Source organism: Panulirus ornatus, chromosome 69, assembly GCF_036320965.1.
Source record: "Panulirus ornatus isolate Po-2019 chromosome 69, ASM3632096v1, whole genome shotgun sequence".
Lineage (NCBI taxonomy): Eukaryota > Metazoa > Arthropoda > Malacostraca > Decapoda > Palinuridae > Panulirus > Panulirus ornatus.
This window is the reverse complement of record NC_092292.1, coordinates 11,749,790-11,767,474: the sequence shown is the minus strand read 5'-3', so window position 1 is coordinate 11,767,474 and position 17,685 is coordinate 11,749,790. Positions and strand designations below refer to the sequence as shown.

The 17,685-nt window shown below is 40.7% G+C and overlaps 1 protein-coding gene across 3 annotated transcripts in view; it reads right to left on the bottom strand.

Moving 5' to 3' along the window:
* Positions 1-15,778, bottom strand: part of LOC139747627 (c-Myc-binding protein-like) — a 42,073-nt gene extending 26,295 nt beyond the window's left edge. For 2 of the 3 annotated variants that reach the window (XM_071660116.1, XM_071660115.1), the window contains exons 1-3: positions 15,675-15,775; positions 13,359-13,547; positions 10,110-10,270 (exon numbers count right to left, since the gene is read on the bottom strand). In XM_071660116.1, the coding sequence (XP_071516217.1) occupies positions 10,121-10,270; positions 13,359-13,547; positions 15,675-15,698 (363 nt within the window). In that variant the 5' untranslated portion in view covers positions 15,699-15,775 and the 3' untranslated portion in view covers positions 10,110-10,120. Of the gene's footprint in view, positions 1-10,109; positions 10,271-13,358; positions 13,548-15,674 lie in introns of all 3 variants that reach the window. The other variant, XM_071660117.1, reaches the window with a different exon arrangement.
* Positions 15,779-17,685: the final 1,907 nt, after the last annotated feature.

Here is a 17,685-nt window from a genome sequence, read left to right as displayed (position 1 = left end):
TTACCTCGGAAAGCAAAAATGGGTATGTTTGAAGGAATAGTGGTCCCAACGATGCTGTATGGCTGCGAGGTGTGGGCTATGGGTAGAGTTGTGTGCAGGAGGGTGGATGTACTGGAAATGAGATGTTTGAGGACAATATGTGGTGTGAGGTGGTTTGATCGAGTAAGTAATATGAGGGTAAGAGAGATGTGTGGTAATAAAAAGAGTGTGGTTGAGAGAGCAGAAGAGGGTGTTTTGAAATGGTTAGGTCACATGGAGAGAACAAGTGAGGAAAGATTGACCAAGAGGATATATGTGTCAGAGGTGGAGGGAACGAGGAGAAGTGGGAGACCAAACTGGAGGTGGAAAGATGGAGTGAAAAAGATTTTGAGTGATCGGGGCCTGAACATGCAAGAGGGTGAAAGGCGTGCAAGGAATAGAGTGAATTGGAACGATGTGGTATACCAGGGTTGACATACTGTCAATGGATTGAACCAGGGCATATGAAGCGTCTGGGGTTAACCATGGAAAGTTGTGTGGGGCCTGGATGTGAAAAGGGATCTGTGGTTTCGGTGCATTATTACATGACAGCTAGAGACTGAGTGTGAACGAATGGGGCCTTTGTTGTCTTTTCCTAGCGCTACCTCACACACATGAGGGGGGAGGGGGTTGTTATTCCATGTGTGGCAAGGTGGCGATGGGAATAAAAAAAAGGCAGACAGTATGACTTATGTACATATGTATATATGTATATGTCTGTGTATGTATATATATATGTGTACATTGAGATGTATAGGTATGTATATTTGCGTGTGTGGACATGTATGTATATACATGTGTATGTGGGTGGGTTGGGCCATTCTTTTGTCTGTTTCCATGTGCTACCTCGCTAATGCAGGAGACAGCGACAAAGCAAAATAATAATAATAATAAAAGAAAAGATGTTTTGGAAGGAGGTAAATAAAGTGCATAAGACAAGGGAACAAATGGGAACTTCAGTGAAGGGGCTAATGGGGAGGTGATAACAAGTAGTGATGACGTGAGAAGGAGATGGAGTGAGTATTTTGAAGGTTTGTTAAATGTGTTTGATGATAGACTGGCAGATATAGGGTGTTTTGGTCGAGGTGGTGTGCAAAGTCAGAGGGTTAGGGAGAATGATTTGGTAAACAGAGAAGAGGTAGTAAAAGCTTTGCGGAAGATGAAAGCTGGCAAGACAGTGGGTTTGGATGGTACCGCAGCAGAATTTATTAAAAAAGGGGGTGACTGTATTGTTGGCTGGTTGGTGAGGTTATTCAATGTATGCATGACTCATGGTGAGGTGTCTGAGGATTTGGCGGAATGCTTGCATAGTGCCATTGTACAAAGGCAAAGGGGATAAAAGCGAGTGCTCAAATTATACAGGTATAAGTTTGTTGAGTATTCCTGGGAAATTATATGGGAGGGTATTGACTGGTTGATTGAGATATACTCATGTATATCTCTCGTTTTAAACCAGCTATTCCCAATCACCAGTCCTTTTTCAGCACATAAATCTACAAGCTCTTCACCATTTCCATTTACAACACTGACCACCCCATCTACGTCAATTATTCCCTCAACTGCCACATTACTCACCTTTGCATTCAAATCACCCATCACTATAACCCGGTCTTGTGCATCAAAGCTACTAACACAATCACTCAGCTGCTCCCAAATCACTTGCCTCTCGTGATCTTTCTTCTCATGCCCAGGTGCATATGCACCAATAATCACCCATCTCTCTCCATCCACTTTCAGTTTTACCCATATCAATCTAGAGTTTACTTTCTTACACTCTATCACATACTCCCACCACTCCTGTTTCAGGAGTAGCGCTACTCCTTCCCTTGCTCTCGTCCTCTCACTAACCCCTGACTTTACTCCCAAGACATTCCCAAACCACTCTTCCCCTTTACCCTTGAGCTTCGTTTCACTCAGAGCCAAAACATCCAGGTTCCTTTCCTCAAACATACTACCTATCTCTCCTTTTTTCTCATCTTGGTTACATCCACACACATTTAGATACACCAATCTGAGCCTTTGAGGAGGATGAGCACTCCCTGCGTGACTCCTTCTTCTGTTTCCCCTTTTAGAAAGTTAACATACAAGGAGGGGAGGGTTTCTAGCCCCCCCATCCCCTTTAGTTGCCTTCTATGACACGTGAGGAATGCGTAGGAAGTATCTTTTTACCCTATCCCCAGGGATATACATTTCTTTTTTTTTTTTTTGCCGGTCTCCCACGTTTGCGAGGTAGCGCAAGGATACAGACGAAAGAAATGGCCCAACCCACCCCCATACACATGCCTTGATTCAATCCACTGACAGCACGTCAACCCCGGTATACCACATCGCTCCAATTCACTCTATTCTTTGCCCTCCTTTCACCCTCCTGCATGTTCAGGCCCCGATCACACAAAATCTTTTTCACTCCATCTTTCCACCTCCAATTTGGTCTCCCTCTTCTCCTCGTTCCCTCCATCTCCGACACATATATCCTCTTGGTCAATCTTTCCTCACTCATTCTCTCCATGTGACCAAACCATTTCAAAACACCCTCTTCTGCTCTCTCAACCACGCTCTTTTTATTTCCACACATCTCTCTTACCCTTACGTTACTTACTCGATCAAACCACCTCACACCACACATTGTCCTCAAACATCTCATTTCCAGCACATCCATCCTCCTGCACACAACTCTATCCATAGTCCACGCCTCGCAACCATACAACATTGTTGGAACCACTATTCCTTCAAACATACCCATTTTTGCTTTCCGAGATAATGTTCTCGACTTCCACACATTCTTCAAGGCTCCCAGAATTTCCGCCCCCTCCCCCACCCTATGATCCACTTCCGCTTCCATGGTTCCATCCGCTACCAGATCCACTCCCAGATATCTAAAACACTTCACTTCCTCCAGTTTTTCTCCATTCAAACTCACCTCCCAATTGAATTGACCCTCAACCTTACTGTACCTAATAACCTTGCTCTTATTCACACTTACTCTTAACTTTCTTCTTTCACACACTTTACCAAACTCAGTCACCAGCTTCTGCAGTTTCTCACATGAATCAGCCACCAGCGCTGTATCATCAGCGAACAACAACTGACTCACTTCCCAAGCTCTCTCATCCCCAACAGACTTCATACTTGCCCCTCTTTCCAAAACTCTTGCATTCACCTCCCTAACAACCCCATCCATAAACAAATTAAACAACCATGGAGACATCACACACCCCTGCCGCAAACCTACATTCACTGAGAACCAATCACTTTCCTCTCTTCCTACACGTACACATGCTTACATCCTCGATAAAAACTTTTCACTGCTTCTAACAACTTGCCTCCCACACCATATATTCTTAATACCTTCCACAGAGCATCTCTATCAACTCTATCATATGCCTTCTCCAGATCCATAAATGCTACATACAAATCCATTTGCTTTTCTAAGTATTTCTCACATATATTATTTAAAGCAAACACCTGATCCACACATCCTCTACCACTTCTGAAACCACACTGCTCTTCCCCAATCTGATGCTCTGTACATGCCTTCACCCTCTCAATCAATACCCTCCCATATAATTTGCCAGGAATACTCAATAAACTTATACCTCTGTAATTTGAGCACTCACTCTTATCCCCTTTGCCTTTGTACAATGGCACTATGCACGCATTCCGCCAATCCTCAGGCACCTCACCATGAGTCATACATACATTAAATAACCTTACCAACCAGTCAACAATACAATCACCCCCTTTTTTAATAAATTCCACTGCAATACCATCCAAACCTGCTGCCTTGCCGGCTTTCATCTTCCGCAAAGCTTTTACTACCTCCTCTCTGTTTACCAACTCATTTTCCCTAACCCTCGCACTTTGCACACCACCTCAACCAAAACACACTATATCTGCCACTCTATCATCAAACACATTCAACAAACCTTCAAAATACTCACTCCATCTCCTTCTCACATCACCACTACTTGTTATCACCTCCCCATTTGCCCCTTCACTGAAGTTCCCATTTGCTCCCTTGTCTTATGCACTTTATTTACCTCCTTCCAGAACATCTTTTTATTCTCCCTAAAATTTAATGATACTCTCTCACCCCAACTCTCATTTGCCCTTTTTTTCACCTCTTGCACCTTTCTCTTGACCTCCTGTCTCTTTCTTTTATACGTCTCCCACTCAATAATAATAATAATAATAATAATAATAATAATAATGGACGATTTTTGCAGGGTAAAATGCAATTGAGTGGGAGATGTATAAAAGAGAGAGACAGGAGGTCAAGAGAAAGGTGCAAGAGGTGAAAAAGAGGGCAAATGAGAGTTGGGGTGAGAGAGTATCATTAAATTTTAGGAAGAATAAAAAGATGTTCTGGAAAGAGGTAAATAAAGTGCGTAAGACAAGGGAGCAAATGGGAACGTCAGTGAAGGGCGCTAATGGGGAGGTGCTAACAAGTAGTGGTGATGTGAGAAGGAGATGGAGTTAGTATTTTGAAGGTTTGTTGAATGTGTTTGATGATAGAGTGGCAGATATAGTGTGTTTTGGTTGAGGTGGTGTGCAAAGTGCGAGGGTTAGGGAAAATGAGTTGGTAAACAGAGAGGAGGTAGTAAAAGCTTTGCGGAAGATGAAAGCCGGCAAGGCAGCAGGTTTGGATGGTATTGCAGTGGAATCTATTAAAAAAGGTGGTGACTGTATTGTTGACTGGTTGGTAAGGTTATTTAATGTTTGTATGACTCATGGTGAGGTGCCTGAGGATTGGTGGAATGCGTGCATAGTGCCATTGTACAAAGGCAAAGGGGATAAGAGTGAGTGCTCAAATTACAGAGGTATAAGTTTGTTGAGTATTCCTGGTAGATTATATGGGAGGGTATTGATTGAGAGGGTGAAGGCATGTACAGAGCATCAGATTGGGGAAGAGCAGTGTGGTTTCAGAAGTGGTAGAGGGTGTGTGGATCAGGTGTTTGCTTTGAAGAATGTATGTGAGAAATACTTAGAAAAGCAAATGGATTTGTATGTAGCATTTATGGATCTGGAAAAGGCTTATGATAGAGTTGATAGAGATGCTCTGTGGAAGGTATTAAGAATATATGGTGTGGGAGGCAAGTTGTTAGAAGCAGTGAAAAGTTTTTATCGAGGATGTAAGGCATGTGTACGTGTAGGAAGAGAGGAAAGTGATTGGTTCTCAGTGAATGTAGGTTTGCGGCAGGGGTAAGTGATGTCTCCATGGTTGTCTAATTTGTTTATGGATGGGGTTGTTAGGGAGGTGAATGCAAGAGTTTTAGAAAGAGGGGCAAGTATGAAGTCTGTTGTGGATGAGAGAGCTTGGGAAGTGAGTCAGTTGTTGTTCACTGATGATACAGGGCTGGTGGCTGATTCATGTGAGAAACTGCAGAAGCTGGTGACTGAGTTTGGTAAAGTGTGAGAAAGAAGAAAGTTAAGAGTAAATGTGAATAAGAGCAAGGTTATTAGGTACAGTAGGGTTGAGGGTCAAAGTCAATTGGGAGGTAAGTTTGAATAGAGAAAAACTGGAGGAAGTAAAGTGTTTTAGATATCTGGGAGTGGATCTGGCAGCGGATGGAACCATGGAAGCGGAAGTGAATCATAGGGTGGGGGAGGGGGCGAAAATCCTGGGAGCCTTGAAGAATGTTTGGAAGTCAAGAACATTATCTCGGAAAGCAAAAATGGGTATGTTTGAAGGAATAGTGGTTCCAACAATGTTGTATGGTTGCGAGGCGTGGGCTATGGATAGAGTTAAGCGCAGGAGGGTGGATGTGCTGGAAACGAGATGTTTGAGGACAATGTGTGGTGTGAGGTGGTTTGATCGAGTAAGTAATGTAGGGTAAGAGAGATGTGTGGAAATAAAAAGAGTGTGGTTGAGAGAGCAGAAGAGGGTGTTTTGAAATGGTTTGGTCACATGGAGAGAATGAGTGAGGAAAGATTGACCAAGAGGATATATGTGTCGGAGGTGGAGGGAACGAGAAGTGGGAGACCAAAGTGGAGGTGGAAAGATGGAGTGAAAAAGATTTTGAGTGATCGGGGCCTGAACATGCAGGAGGGTGAAAGGCGGGCAAGGAATAGAGTGAATTGGATCGATGTGGTATACCGGGGTTGACGTGCTGTCAGTGGATTGAATCAGGGCATGTGAAGAGTCTGGGGTAAACCATGGAAAGTTGCGTGGGGCCTGGATGTGGAAAGGGAGCTGTGGTTTCGGGCATTATTGCATGACAGCTAGAGACTGAGTGTGAACGAATGGGGCCTTTGTTGTCTTTTCCTAGCACTACCTCGCACATATGAGGGGGGAGGGGGATGGTATTCCATGTGTGGCGAGGTGGCGATGGGAATGAATAAAGGCAGACAGTGTGAATTGTGTGCATGGGTATATATGTATGTGTCTGTGTGTGTATATATATGTGTACATTGAGATGTATAGATATGTATATTTGCATGTGTGGACGTGTATGTATATACATGTGTATGGGGGTGGGTTGGGCCATTTCTTTCGTCTGTTTCCTTGCGCTACCTCACAAACGCGGGAGACAGCGACAAAGCAAAATAATCAATAATAAATAATAATAATAATAATAATAATAATAATAAATACATAAACAAACAATATAATTCATATAATATTAACTTTTGGATGTTGATTTGCTGAGTGGAGCAGCTGGAGGGATGTCTGATCACTATCTTGTGGTGGAGAAGGTGAAGATTTGTAGAGGTTTTCAAAAAAGAAGAGAAAATTTTGGATAGAAGAGAGTGGTGAGAGTAAGTGAGCTTGGAAAGGACACTTGTGTGAAGAAGTAACAGGAGAGATTGAGTACAGAATGGGTAAAAATGTGAGAGCAAATGATGTGAGGGGAGTGGGAGAGGAATGGGATATATTTTGGGAAGAAGTGATGCCATGTGCAAAAGATGCATTTGGCATGAGACAGGCGGGAGGTGGGCAGATAAGAAAGGATAGCAAGTGGTGGGATGAAGAAGTAAAGTTCCTAGTGAAAGAGAAAAAGAGAGACATTTGGAAAATACTTACAAGGAAGGAGTACAAATGATGGGGAGATGTATAAAAGAAAGCAGCAGGAGGTCAAGAGGAAGGTGCAAGGGTCGAAAAAGAGGGCAAATAAGAGAGTATCATTAAACTTTATGGATACTAAAAAGATGTTTTGGAAAGAGGTGAATAACATCCGTAAGACAAGAGAACAAATGGGAACATTGGTAAAGGGGGCAAGGAGGTAAGTAATATCAGGTAGTGATGAAGTGAGAAGGAGATGGAGTGAGTATTTTGAAGGTTTGTTGATGTGTTTTATGATTCGAGTTGCAGATGTAGAGTGTTTTGGTCAGGGTGGTGTGAGAAGTGAGAGGTTGTGAAAACTTTGCAGAAGATGAAATCCTGCAAGGTGGCAGGTTTGGATGGTATTGCAGATGAATTTATTAAGATAAGGGATGACTGTGTTGTCGATTGGTTGGTAAGGATATTCAATATAGGTATGGATCATGATGAAGTGCCTGAGGATTGGCGGAATACATGCTTAATGCCATTGTACAAAGGCAAAGGGGATAAAGGTGAGTGTTCAAGCTATATAGGCATAAGTTTGTTTAGTATTCCTGGGATATTATATTGGAGGTTATTGACTGAGAGGGTGAAAGCATTCACAGAGCATCAGATTGGGGAAGAGCAGTATGGTTTCAGAAGTGGTAGAGGATGTGTGGATCAGCTGTTTGCTTTGAAGAATGTCGGAAATACTTAGAAAAACTGATAAATCTGTATGCAACATTTATGGATCTGGAGAAGGCATATGATATGAGTTGATAGAGATGCTTTTTGGAAGGCATTCAGAGTATATGGTGTGGGAGGTAAGGTGCTAAAGGCAGTAAAAAGTTTTTATCAAGGATGTAAGGCATGTGTACGAGAAGGAAAAGAGAAAAGTGATTGGTTTTCATTGAATGTCAGTTTGCAGCAGAGGTGTGTGATGTCTCCATGGTTGTTTACTTTGTTTATGGATGGGGTTGTTAGAGGTGAATGCAAGAGTTTTGGAGAGAGGAGCAAGTATGCAGACAGTTGTGGATGAGAGGGCTTTGGAAGTGAGTTAGTTGTTGTTTGCTGATGATACAGCACTATTGGCTGATTCAGGTGAGAAACTGTAGACGTTGGAGACTGAGTTTGGTAAAATGTGTGAAAGAGGAGAGCTGAGAGTAAATGTGAATAAGAGCAAGGTTATGAGGTTCCGTGGGGTTGAAGGACAAGCAAAGTGGGAGGTAAGATAGAATGGAGAAAAACTGGAGGAAGTGAAATGTTTTAGATATCTGGGAGTGGATTTAGCAGCGGAAGGAACCATGGAAGTGAAAGTGAGTCACAGGGTGGGGGAGGGGATGAAGGTTCTGGGAGCATTGAAGAATGTGTGGAAGGTGAGAACATTATCTCAGAGTGCAAAAAGGGTATATTTGAAGGAATAGTGGTTCCAACAATGTTATATGGTTGCGAGGCATGGGCTATAGATACCGCTGTTTGAGGACAATATGTGGTGAGGTGGTTTGATCGCCTTCTATGACACCGCAGGGAATATGTGGAAAGTATTCTTTCTCCCCTATCCCTAGAGGTAATGTATGTATGTGTATGTGTGCATGTTTATATGTTTATATGTATGTATATGTATGTGTATGAGATGTTTGAGGACAAAATGTGGTGTGAAGGTGGTTTGATTGAGTAAGTAATAAAAGGGTAAGAGAGATATGCAGTAATAAAAAGAGTGTGGGTGAGAGAGCTGAAGAGGGTGTGTTGAAATGGTTTGGTCACATAGAGAGAATGAGTGAGGAAAGATTGACAAAGAGGATATATGTGTCAGAGGTAGAGGGGACGAGGAGAATTGAAAGACCAAACTGGAGGTGGGAGGATGGATTGAAAAAGATTTTGAGCAATTGGGGCCTGAACATACAGGGGGGTGAAAGGTGTGCAACGAACAGAGTGAATTGGAATGATGTGGTATACTGGGGTCAACATGCTGTCAATGGATTTGAACCAGGGCATGTGAAGTGTCTGGAGTAAACCATGGAAAGTTTGTGGGGCAAGAATGTGGAAAGGGAGCTGTGGTTTCGGTGCATTACACATGACAGTTAGAGACTGAGTGTGAACGAATGTGGCCTTTGTTGTCTTTTCCTAGCTCTACCTAGAGTGCGCGGGGGAGAGGGGTGCTGTTTCATGTGTGGCGGGGTGGCGAAGGGAATGGATGAAGGTAGCAAGTATGAATATGTACATGTGTTTATATGTATATGTCTGTGTATGTATATGTTGAAATGTAAAGGTATGTATATGTGCGTGTGTGGGTGTTTATGTATATGCATGTGTATGTGGGTGGGTTGGGCCATTCTTTCATCTGTTTCCTTGCGCTACCTCGCTAATGTGGGAGACAGTGACTAAGTAAAATAAAAAAAATAAAAATATGTATAGGAGTGGATGGGCCATTCTTTGTCTATTTCCTGGAGCTACCTCACTGATGCGGGAAACAACGATTAAGTATAATAAACATAAATAAATAAATGATGCTTTTCATGAATGTTTAAGTTGGCAGCAAAAGGCTATGTACAATCCCTTTAAATCTGCCCTTTAATGCCTGATATGGAAAATTTATTGTTTTCCCTTCACAGAAAAGTATTAAGAAAAGACCAATTACCATTTTCATATTTTACCAAAGAATTCATACTCCTCAGAAATTTACTTCCATGGCCATGGGGTTAAGATGGACAGAAGTATAAGTAAGTGATACTATAGAAAACTTTAATGATCTCATACAGATATAAAGCAAATAGGTGAATATAGGAAGACTGAAAAAGGAGGTATACAATGTGTAGGTATGAAGCTTATGACAATGTCTCCAAGCAATAGTATATCAACTGTTCAGCATAAAAAGATATATGAAACTGCCAGATAAGAGGCAAATACTCAGTCAGATGAAACTAAAGGCACAAGGACATAGAAGTACATTTGTGACATTCATAAATGCAATGTAATGTAGCAAGTTGGCTTTTCATGGAGTAGCCTCCTTAAGGCAGGAATAAATAATGTATCAAGTCAAAACAATATTCAGCAACAAGGGTTTACTCACACATAAATCCACTAAGCTTGAGTTACTTCCTCTGGTGGTGGTTTTTCTGCATCATTTTTGGCTTCAGTCTGGGCTAAACGCTCCTTGAGGGTAGCAACCTCAGTCTGAAGTGCTTCAATTTTTGCTTTCTGTGATTCAATGGTGACCTGCTGCTCCTTCACCTAAATTAAGAGTACGATATAATACAATCAGCTTCAAAGAAAACTAGCATGCAGCTAAAGCAATAAAATCATGCCTAAATACACTGTTCAGAATAACTGAACATTTTTTCATACTTGTATGGCATTTCCTACTTCAATGTGAAGCAGCACCAAGAGCAGATAAACTGACTCAATTTGCACATATCATTCTTTGGATTTCATGTGCAATGCACTGGAAACAGAGCCCACAATCCACAGCCAAGCCCCACTAATCATTCCATCATTTCCCCCAACAGCCTCTATTCCCTGGTTCTGCCTACTGACAGCGCATTGCAGCTATTGGCAAGGTGCATGACCACGAAGGTAAGGTGCGGTTTAGGGTGAAGCATATGAACTATCAGTAGAAGATACAAAGGGACTCCTATAATTGTCCGACTCTGGCACCAGTAAGTGTTCTAAGTCTTTAGTGTGTCTGTTGCCATTGTGATGATGTCAATTGTGCCATATGTGATGTCCAACATGGTTCGTGGGAGAGGCTGACCATTCAGGAGAGCTTAGAGGCTATAAATTTGTCAACTATGCAAAAAATTAATCACAATCTTCTAATTTCAAAATCAAACATAATGGCAACATTGAAAAGTTCTATGAAACATGAATAAGCAACCACAGGTCATATGAGACATAAATAAGCAACCACGGGTCATATGAGACATGAATAAGCAACCACAGGTCATAAGAGACATGAATAAGCAACCACAGGTCATCACAAGAAATCAAGCAAATACTATCTAAAAAAGATACAAAAATGTACTTCTTTAGCATATGAGTTGTGGGAATATGGAATAAATTAAGCAATCAAACAACTAATACAAACAATGTACCAGGTTTAAGTTATATAACAATAAAGAAAGTAACAAAAGACAGGGACCTCAGGAGTATAAAACTCCTTCCTCATTCTGCAGGAAAATATTTTTTTTTTACTATACTTGATTACCATTTCCCACATCAGCAAGATAGAGCTAAGAAACAGATGAAGACAGACCCATCCCCTCATATAAAAACATACAAAGATACACGTCCATACATGTACATTTATTTATCATATCTTATTATACTTTGTCGCTGTCTCCCACGTCAGCGAGGTAGCGTAAGGAAACAGATGAAAGAATGGCCCAACCCACCCACATACACATGTAGAAGGCGGCTAAAAGGGGAGGGAGCAGGGGGCTGGAAATCCTCCCCTCTTGTTTTTAACTTTCCAAATGAGGGAACAAAGAAGGGGCCAAGTGAAGATATTCCCTCTGTTCTTAATGCTACCTTGCTAACACAGGAAATGGCTGATAGTATGAAGAGAAAAAAATACATACAATCAACATATACACATATACATACACAGGAAGCAGCACTGCCACCCCGAGTCAGCAAGGTAGCACCAGGAAATAGACAAAAAAGGTCACATTCATTCACACTCAGTCTCTAGCTGTCACATGTAAAACACTGAAACCACAACTCCCAACCCACATCTAGGCCCAGATGTTTCACATGCCCTGGTTCACTCCAATGGACAGCACATTGACCCCAGTATATCACATTCTTCAAGTGCTCTATTCCTTGCACACCTCTCATCCTCCTGCATGTTCAGGTCCTGTTGCTCAAAATCTTTTTCACTCCATCCTTCCACTCCCAATTTGGTCTCCTGCTTCTTGTTACCTTCACTTCCAACACATATATACCCTCTGTCAATCTTACCTCACTCATTCTCTCCATATGTCCAAACCATTTCATCACACCCTCTTCTGATCTCTCAACCACACTTCTTTTTATTACATCTCTCTTACCCTTTCAATACTTACTTAATCAAACAACCTCACACCACATATTGTCCTCAAACATTTAATTTCCAACACATCCACCCTCCTCTGTACAACCCTATCTATAGCCCCTGCTTCACAACTATATAATATTGTTGAAACTACTATTTCTTCAAACATACCCATTTTTGTTCTCAAGAAAATGTTCTCTCTCTCCACACATTCTTCATCATTCCCAGACCTTCACCCCCTCCCCCACCCTATGACTCATTTCCATTTCCATGGTTCCATTAACTGCTAAGTCCACTCCCAGATATCTAAAACACTCCACTTCCTCCAATTTTTCTCAAATCCAACCCACATCCCAACTATCTTGTCCCTCAACCCTGCTGAACCTAATAACCTTGCTCTTATTCACATTAACTCTCAAATTTCTCCTTTCACACACTTTTCCAAAGTCACTTGCCAATTTTTGCAGTTTCTCACTCAAATCAGCAACCAGTTCTGTATCAATGGCGAACAAAAACTGACACTTCCCAGGCCCTCTCATCCCCAACAGACTGCTTACTCACTCCTCTCTCCAAAACTCTTACACTTACCTCCCTAACCACTCCATCCATAAACAAATTAAACAACCATGGAGGACATCACACACCCCTGCCACAGACCGACATTCACTGGGAACCAATCACTCTCCTCTCTTCTTACTCGTTCACATGCCTTACACCCTTGAGAAAAACTTCTCACTGCTTCTACCAGCTTACCTACCAAACTGTATACTCTTAAGACCTTTTACAAAGCATCTCTATCCACCCTATCATATGCTTTCTCCAGATCCATGAATGCTACATACAAATCCATCTGTTTCACCAATTACTTCTCACACACATTCTTCAAAGCAAACACCTGATCACACATCCTTTACCACTTCTGAAACCACAATGCCCTTCCCTAATCCAATTCTCTGTACATACCTTTATCCTCTCAATCAATACCCAGAGCAACAAGGGGTCAGAAAAAAATTTAAGAAAGAAGCTTCTTAAAGAGGATTTAAAGAAGTACTTTTTTTAGTATCTTGATGGTGAATGTTTGGATAAACTATGTAATAAATTTGTGAATGCTGGCAGTATATAAATTTTACAGGCTATCAGATTACAAAGAAATTTCAAGTGTTGGATGACATACAACCTTCCCCTTACTGAACAAATAGTCAAATACAAACACATATAATGTAACAATGATTAAAAATTTTGTATGTAGTAGCAAGAAAAACACACCCTCAGAGTGAAAACCATTACCTTTTCCTCAAACATCTGCATACGTTGATTATCAGCAGTCATTGTACCCAAAGTTGTTTTGATGTACTGCAATGCATCACTGGGCCTCTCGGTTTCTTCATACAAATGTACCAGGGCATCAGTTAATGCAGACATCACACCTGATTTCTCAATGTAAGTACGAAACTTCTCTCGCTCGGAATCCATGCTCTGTAACATACAGACTGTGAATATCTACGCCAGAAATATTACTGTGGTAAAGACCTTATATGCATGTGCCTTGTTGAAAATCCCAGATATACAGTATTCTATAAGTGGCCCAGTAAATGTGAAACTTCAAATTGATACCAAAAACAGTACAAGATCAATTCTATAAAACATATCTTTTTTTTATCATTGGTACTACATCGTCATCAGAGTGTGAATCACTTGGATTTTCATAAAGAAACTATGAATTTTTTGTTTCCTAGCAATTCTGTATAAACACTAACCTTATGCTAAGAATCAAATAGTACAATGCAAATTATGTAAGAAAGAAAATATAGCCAACAAACAGTACAGTATTTCAAACAAAATATAGATGCTTATATGGTGTAGCAGTTGGCATCACCATACTCTTTACATCCCCAATAATAGTAAGAGCTCCATCTCCAAACATTTAGAAAATAGACTATATTGTTTCAACATTTTCATAAGTGAATGCAATCTGGATAATTTTTCTTTTTCCTCTGATAATGACAGCAATAGTGGGGAAGGCTATTTTCATGGAAAATGCAAGGTTTCGGTGAATCATTTGTAAAAATTAACAGAACTTTAAAAAACCTTACCCAGCTTCTCCAAGCAACCTAGATTTAGCTTTTTTGATGTTATTTAGGAAAAAATGAGAAAATGTTACGGTCTTTCTGGATTTAGTTGTAGGGAACTTTGTTTTCTTTAATGGCTCGGTTTACTTCTACTATAGCATGCAACCAACACAGATGAAGATAGACAACAAAGTTGCTGGTATATTTTGACATTGCCATAATACTAAAATTTACTGTAAACCTCAGCCTCAAGGTGAGGTTTCCAGAGTTCCTGACCATCAGTTGTACTTCATGTACACTATTCCACATTTTCCTCAATTGTCAGAGCTGTTTCCACTAGTTTTATATTCATATGATAAAAATTAAGAATATGTCTAGTTTAGCTCTACATCACAAAGGTATATGTCTAGTTCACCTCTACATCACTTAAGTATATGTCTAGTTTAGCTCTATATCGCTAAACATTAGCTATTACATGATCTGGTTCTGCAACGCTTGTGCAGTTTAATGAAGAGTCCATTCATAAGTTTCTTTCATATCCATATGGTATTCCCGTAGTGCCCCTAAGACCTTTACTTAGTGATCTTGACCTGGAGAGAATTATGTAGAGCATTAAACTTTCCCTATGGAGTGACACAAACGCCATGCTGATCAGGTAAAAGCTCATGTAAAAAATGTGTCTCAAGTATGAATCTACAGAATCTATGAAAACCTCACTTAAGGACCAGGATCATAGTCAAAATTTATGAAGGACAATGTCATCATCTCTCTTCTCTCATATTAGCTGCAAGCTGTAAGCACACAATGGAAAAACCTAGCAGCTTCAAAATGAAAATGGCGTCACTTAATTCATAAGATTTCAAATTATATAAAAAATATGGTAAAATCAAGGTTGCCTGGGGAAATTTGTTTTCATAGGTTTTAGATACTTTTAAGAGTGATTCCTAACCTATCACTGCATATTTACTCAAATAATCTTAGCCCTCCACACTAATAACAACTTTAGAGAAAACTCATGTCCTCTTATCTCTACTCCTTCCAATAAATATAAATTAAATTTTATGTACTTCTTCCACTTACGTACGATATTTCCGTGGTACCCCTAGCATAGAATTTCCCCTACAGGGAGTCCAATGATATGCATCTCATCCAAATCCATATTGTATGTGGTGCCCGTAAATTAAAGCTTTACCAAAAACGTTTGTCCAACAGGTGCCGACTAGTCGGCAAATTACCAATACGTATAAATAATACAGTAAGGTGCCATGGTATCCATTAGTTCATTCCAGCAACTCATAAGCCCATTGGTTACATATTATGTGGTTTAGGTGACGGACTATTTATTATGACCATGATAACATTTCAATTCCTTTTCCTAAAAAAAGGGTTACTAATATTAATGACAACTTGGGCATTTTACGCAGACACAATTTTAAAGTACAGTATGAGTAATGACATATAACAGTTATGTTCTGCCAACAATATTAACATAACAATTTCTTGACTGTCTCACTTTGGTTCTCTTTACTCCTACCTTTATATTAATACTTCTTTCCATCGTATTTCCCAAAAACAGCGCAAGAAAATACCTTTCTCGACTGTAATGTTTTCCTCTCTCCAGCACACAGGGACCAAATCAGGGATCCTTCGGTTATATAACACGTTCATACAAATTAATATTTTGCCACTCATTATTTATCATTAGTAGTAATTCCTTTAATTACGCAAAATTCGTCATCGTATAAAACCCTTACCTATTTCATTTGATATATTAATTCTATTGTAATGGCAAAACCCAAGGGCACTCTTTATATGCACTATCCCTGAATACATGACGAATACCAGAATAGGATTGGATTACAGAATTTAGGCTTATTATCCGGGTACTGAAGCATCTAAGGCTATAAAGTACTCTAAATACAGTCTAGAATATTCTTAGAAAATTCATGTTAAACAAATGACCAATTTCAGTTTTGATAGAACAAAAAGGGAAGAACGAAAAGTATAGTAAAGTAAATTGGCCTACATGTGTTCGTCTGAGAGCTCAAACTTGACCTTTGCAGCATAGTTAAACCTACCAAGAGAAGAAAAATCCACGCAAACCCCACCACCGCGGTAAGGTCCATGTAGATTAGGGAGACGAATACTAGGTCAAACGAGAAATATATGTACTAAGTAACACATTTCCTAAATCTCGAAATGGATGCTAGGTATTGTTTTCAGATACCCTGGTCTTAAATCATCTATAGTTCCCACAAACTCGAAATTTTGTCTAATCGATTTTGAAGAAATTTAAACCATTCTCGTCCAGCATGGTTGTGATTAAAAGAACATTGATGTCTTAGTCCTAATTCAGCTTTTCTTTATGACTGGATGAGGTTTGCACAGCACCACCTTATATATGGTGCTGACCCCTGGACAACTGGCTCAGGTCAGTGAGATTAGCTCAGCATTGCGTTGCGCAATGACCTATGAAGCAGATACCAAATGATGTACAGAAAAGTAATAAGTCAGTTGAAAAGTTAAAACCTTTCATTGAACATAAAGACCGGGATGCGATTACCATTCATGTGTTACAGGAAGGGAGCTTTACTTCTCTTAATCTTAAATGTTTCCTGATGACCACGAAAAAAAATTTACACGATAAGTCCCATATGCACTTTAGTTTTTATGACATATTCAGGAAGGAGTTATTTCTAAGTCTCCAGTGAAAACGTAACATACATGAAAATGCACTCTGGACATAAATATTATATTTCCTCGTGGTTTTCGCAGAGACCAAATCAAGGACTTCATGCATGCTGGGGTAGTAAGGGGCTTGGAGAAAGACGTCGGCATATCCTGAGTGGACAACAACTGTTGGCCACGGGACCGCATGCAATGGAATCCATGAGAGGACTCAAGACTCCACCTTGAGGGGTGACGAGGTTCATTTCTTAACAGGAGATATAGACTGCGCCAATTCAGCTAAAACGAGGACAGGCTGAGCCATACCAAAGGCATCTTTAATACCAAGAAAGACGGAGAAGAGGGCAGCCTGATTGCAATAAAGGGAAGCAACGGAGTGTGCTGTGCTACGATGTTGTATTATGAAACCACGAGGGAGCTGTGGAAGCCGCCTATGGTGTGAAGAAGGCGACGAAGTATTATTCTCTCCATCATCTTGCAAACACAGGAGGTAGGGCTAGTGGGTCGATATGTCGCAGGATCTCCCGGTTTAGGGATGGGAATAACAGTGGCCTTTTTTTTTTTCCAGTTGGAAGGGAGAGCCCCAAGTTCATATGACATATAGAAGAGAGCGAGCAAGGGACCGTTAGGAATAATAGCACAGATGTTAAGGACGAAGTAAGTTATCTAATCATCCCCAAGAGAGCTGTCTATTATAGCGCGACGAGCAACGTCAAGCTCAAACTGTGTGATGGAATGATCAGTGACGGCAGGGGAGGCAAGACCAGCGCCACGAACAACACGCTAAGACTCATCGATCCGAGCCTCGCCTGCACTGCCTCCTGCAGGGGATCTGGAAGTGCCTCGGAGGAGGAAAC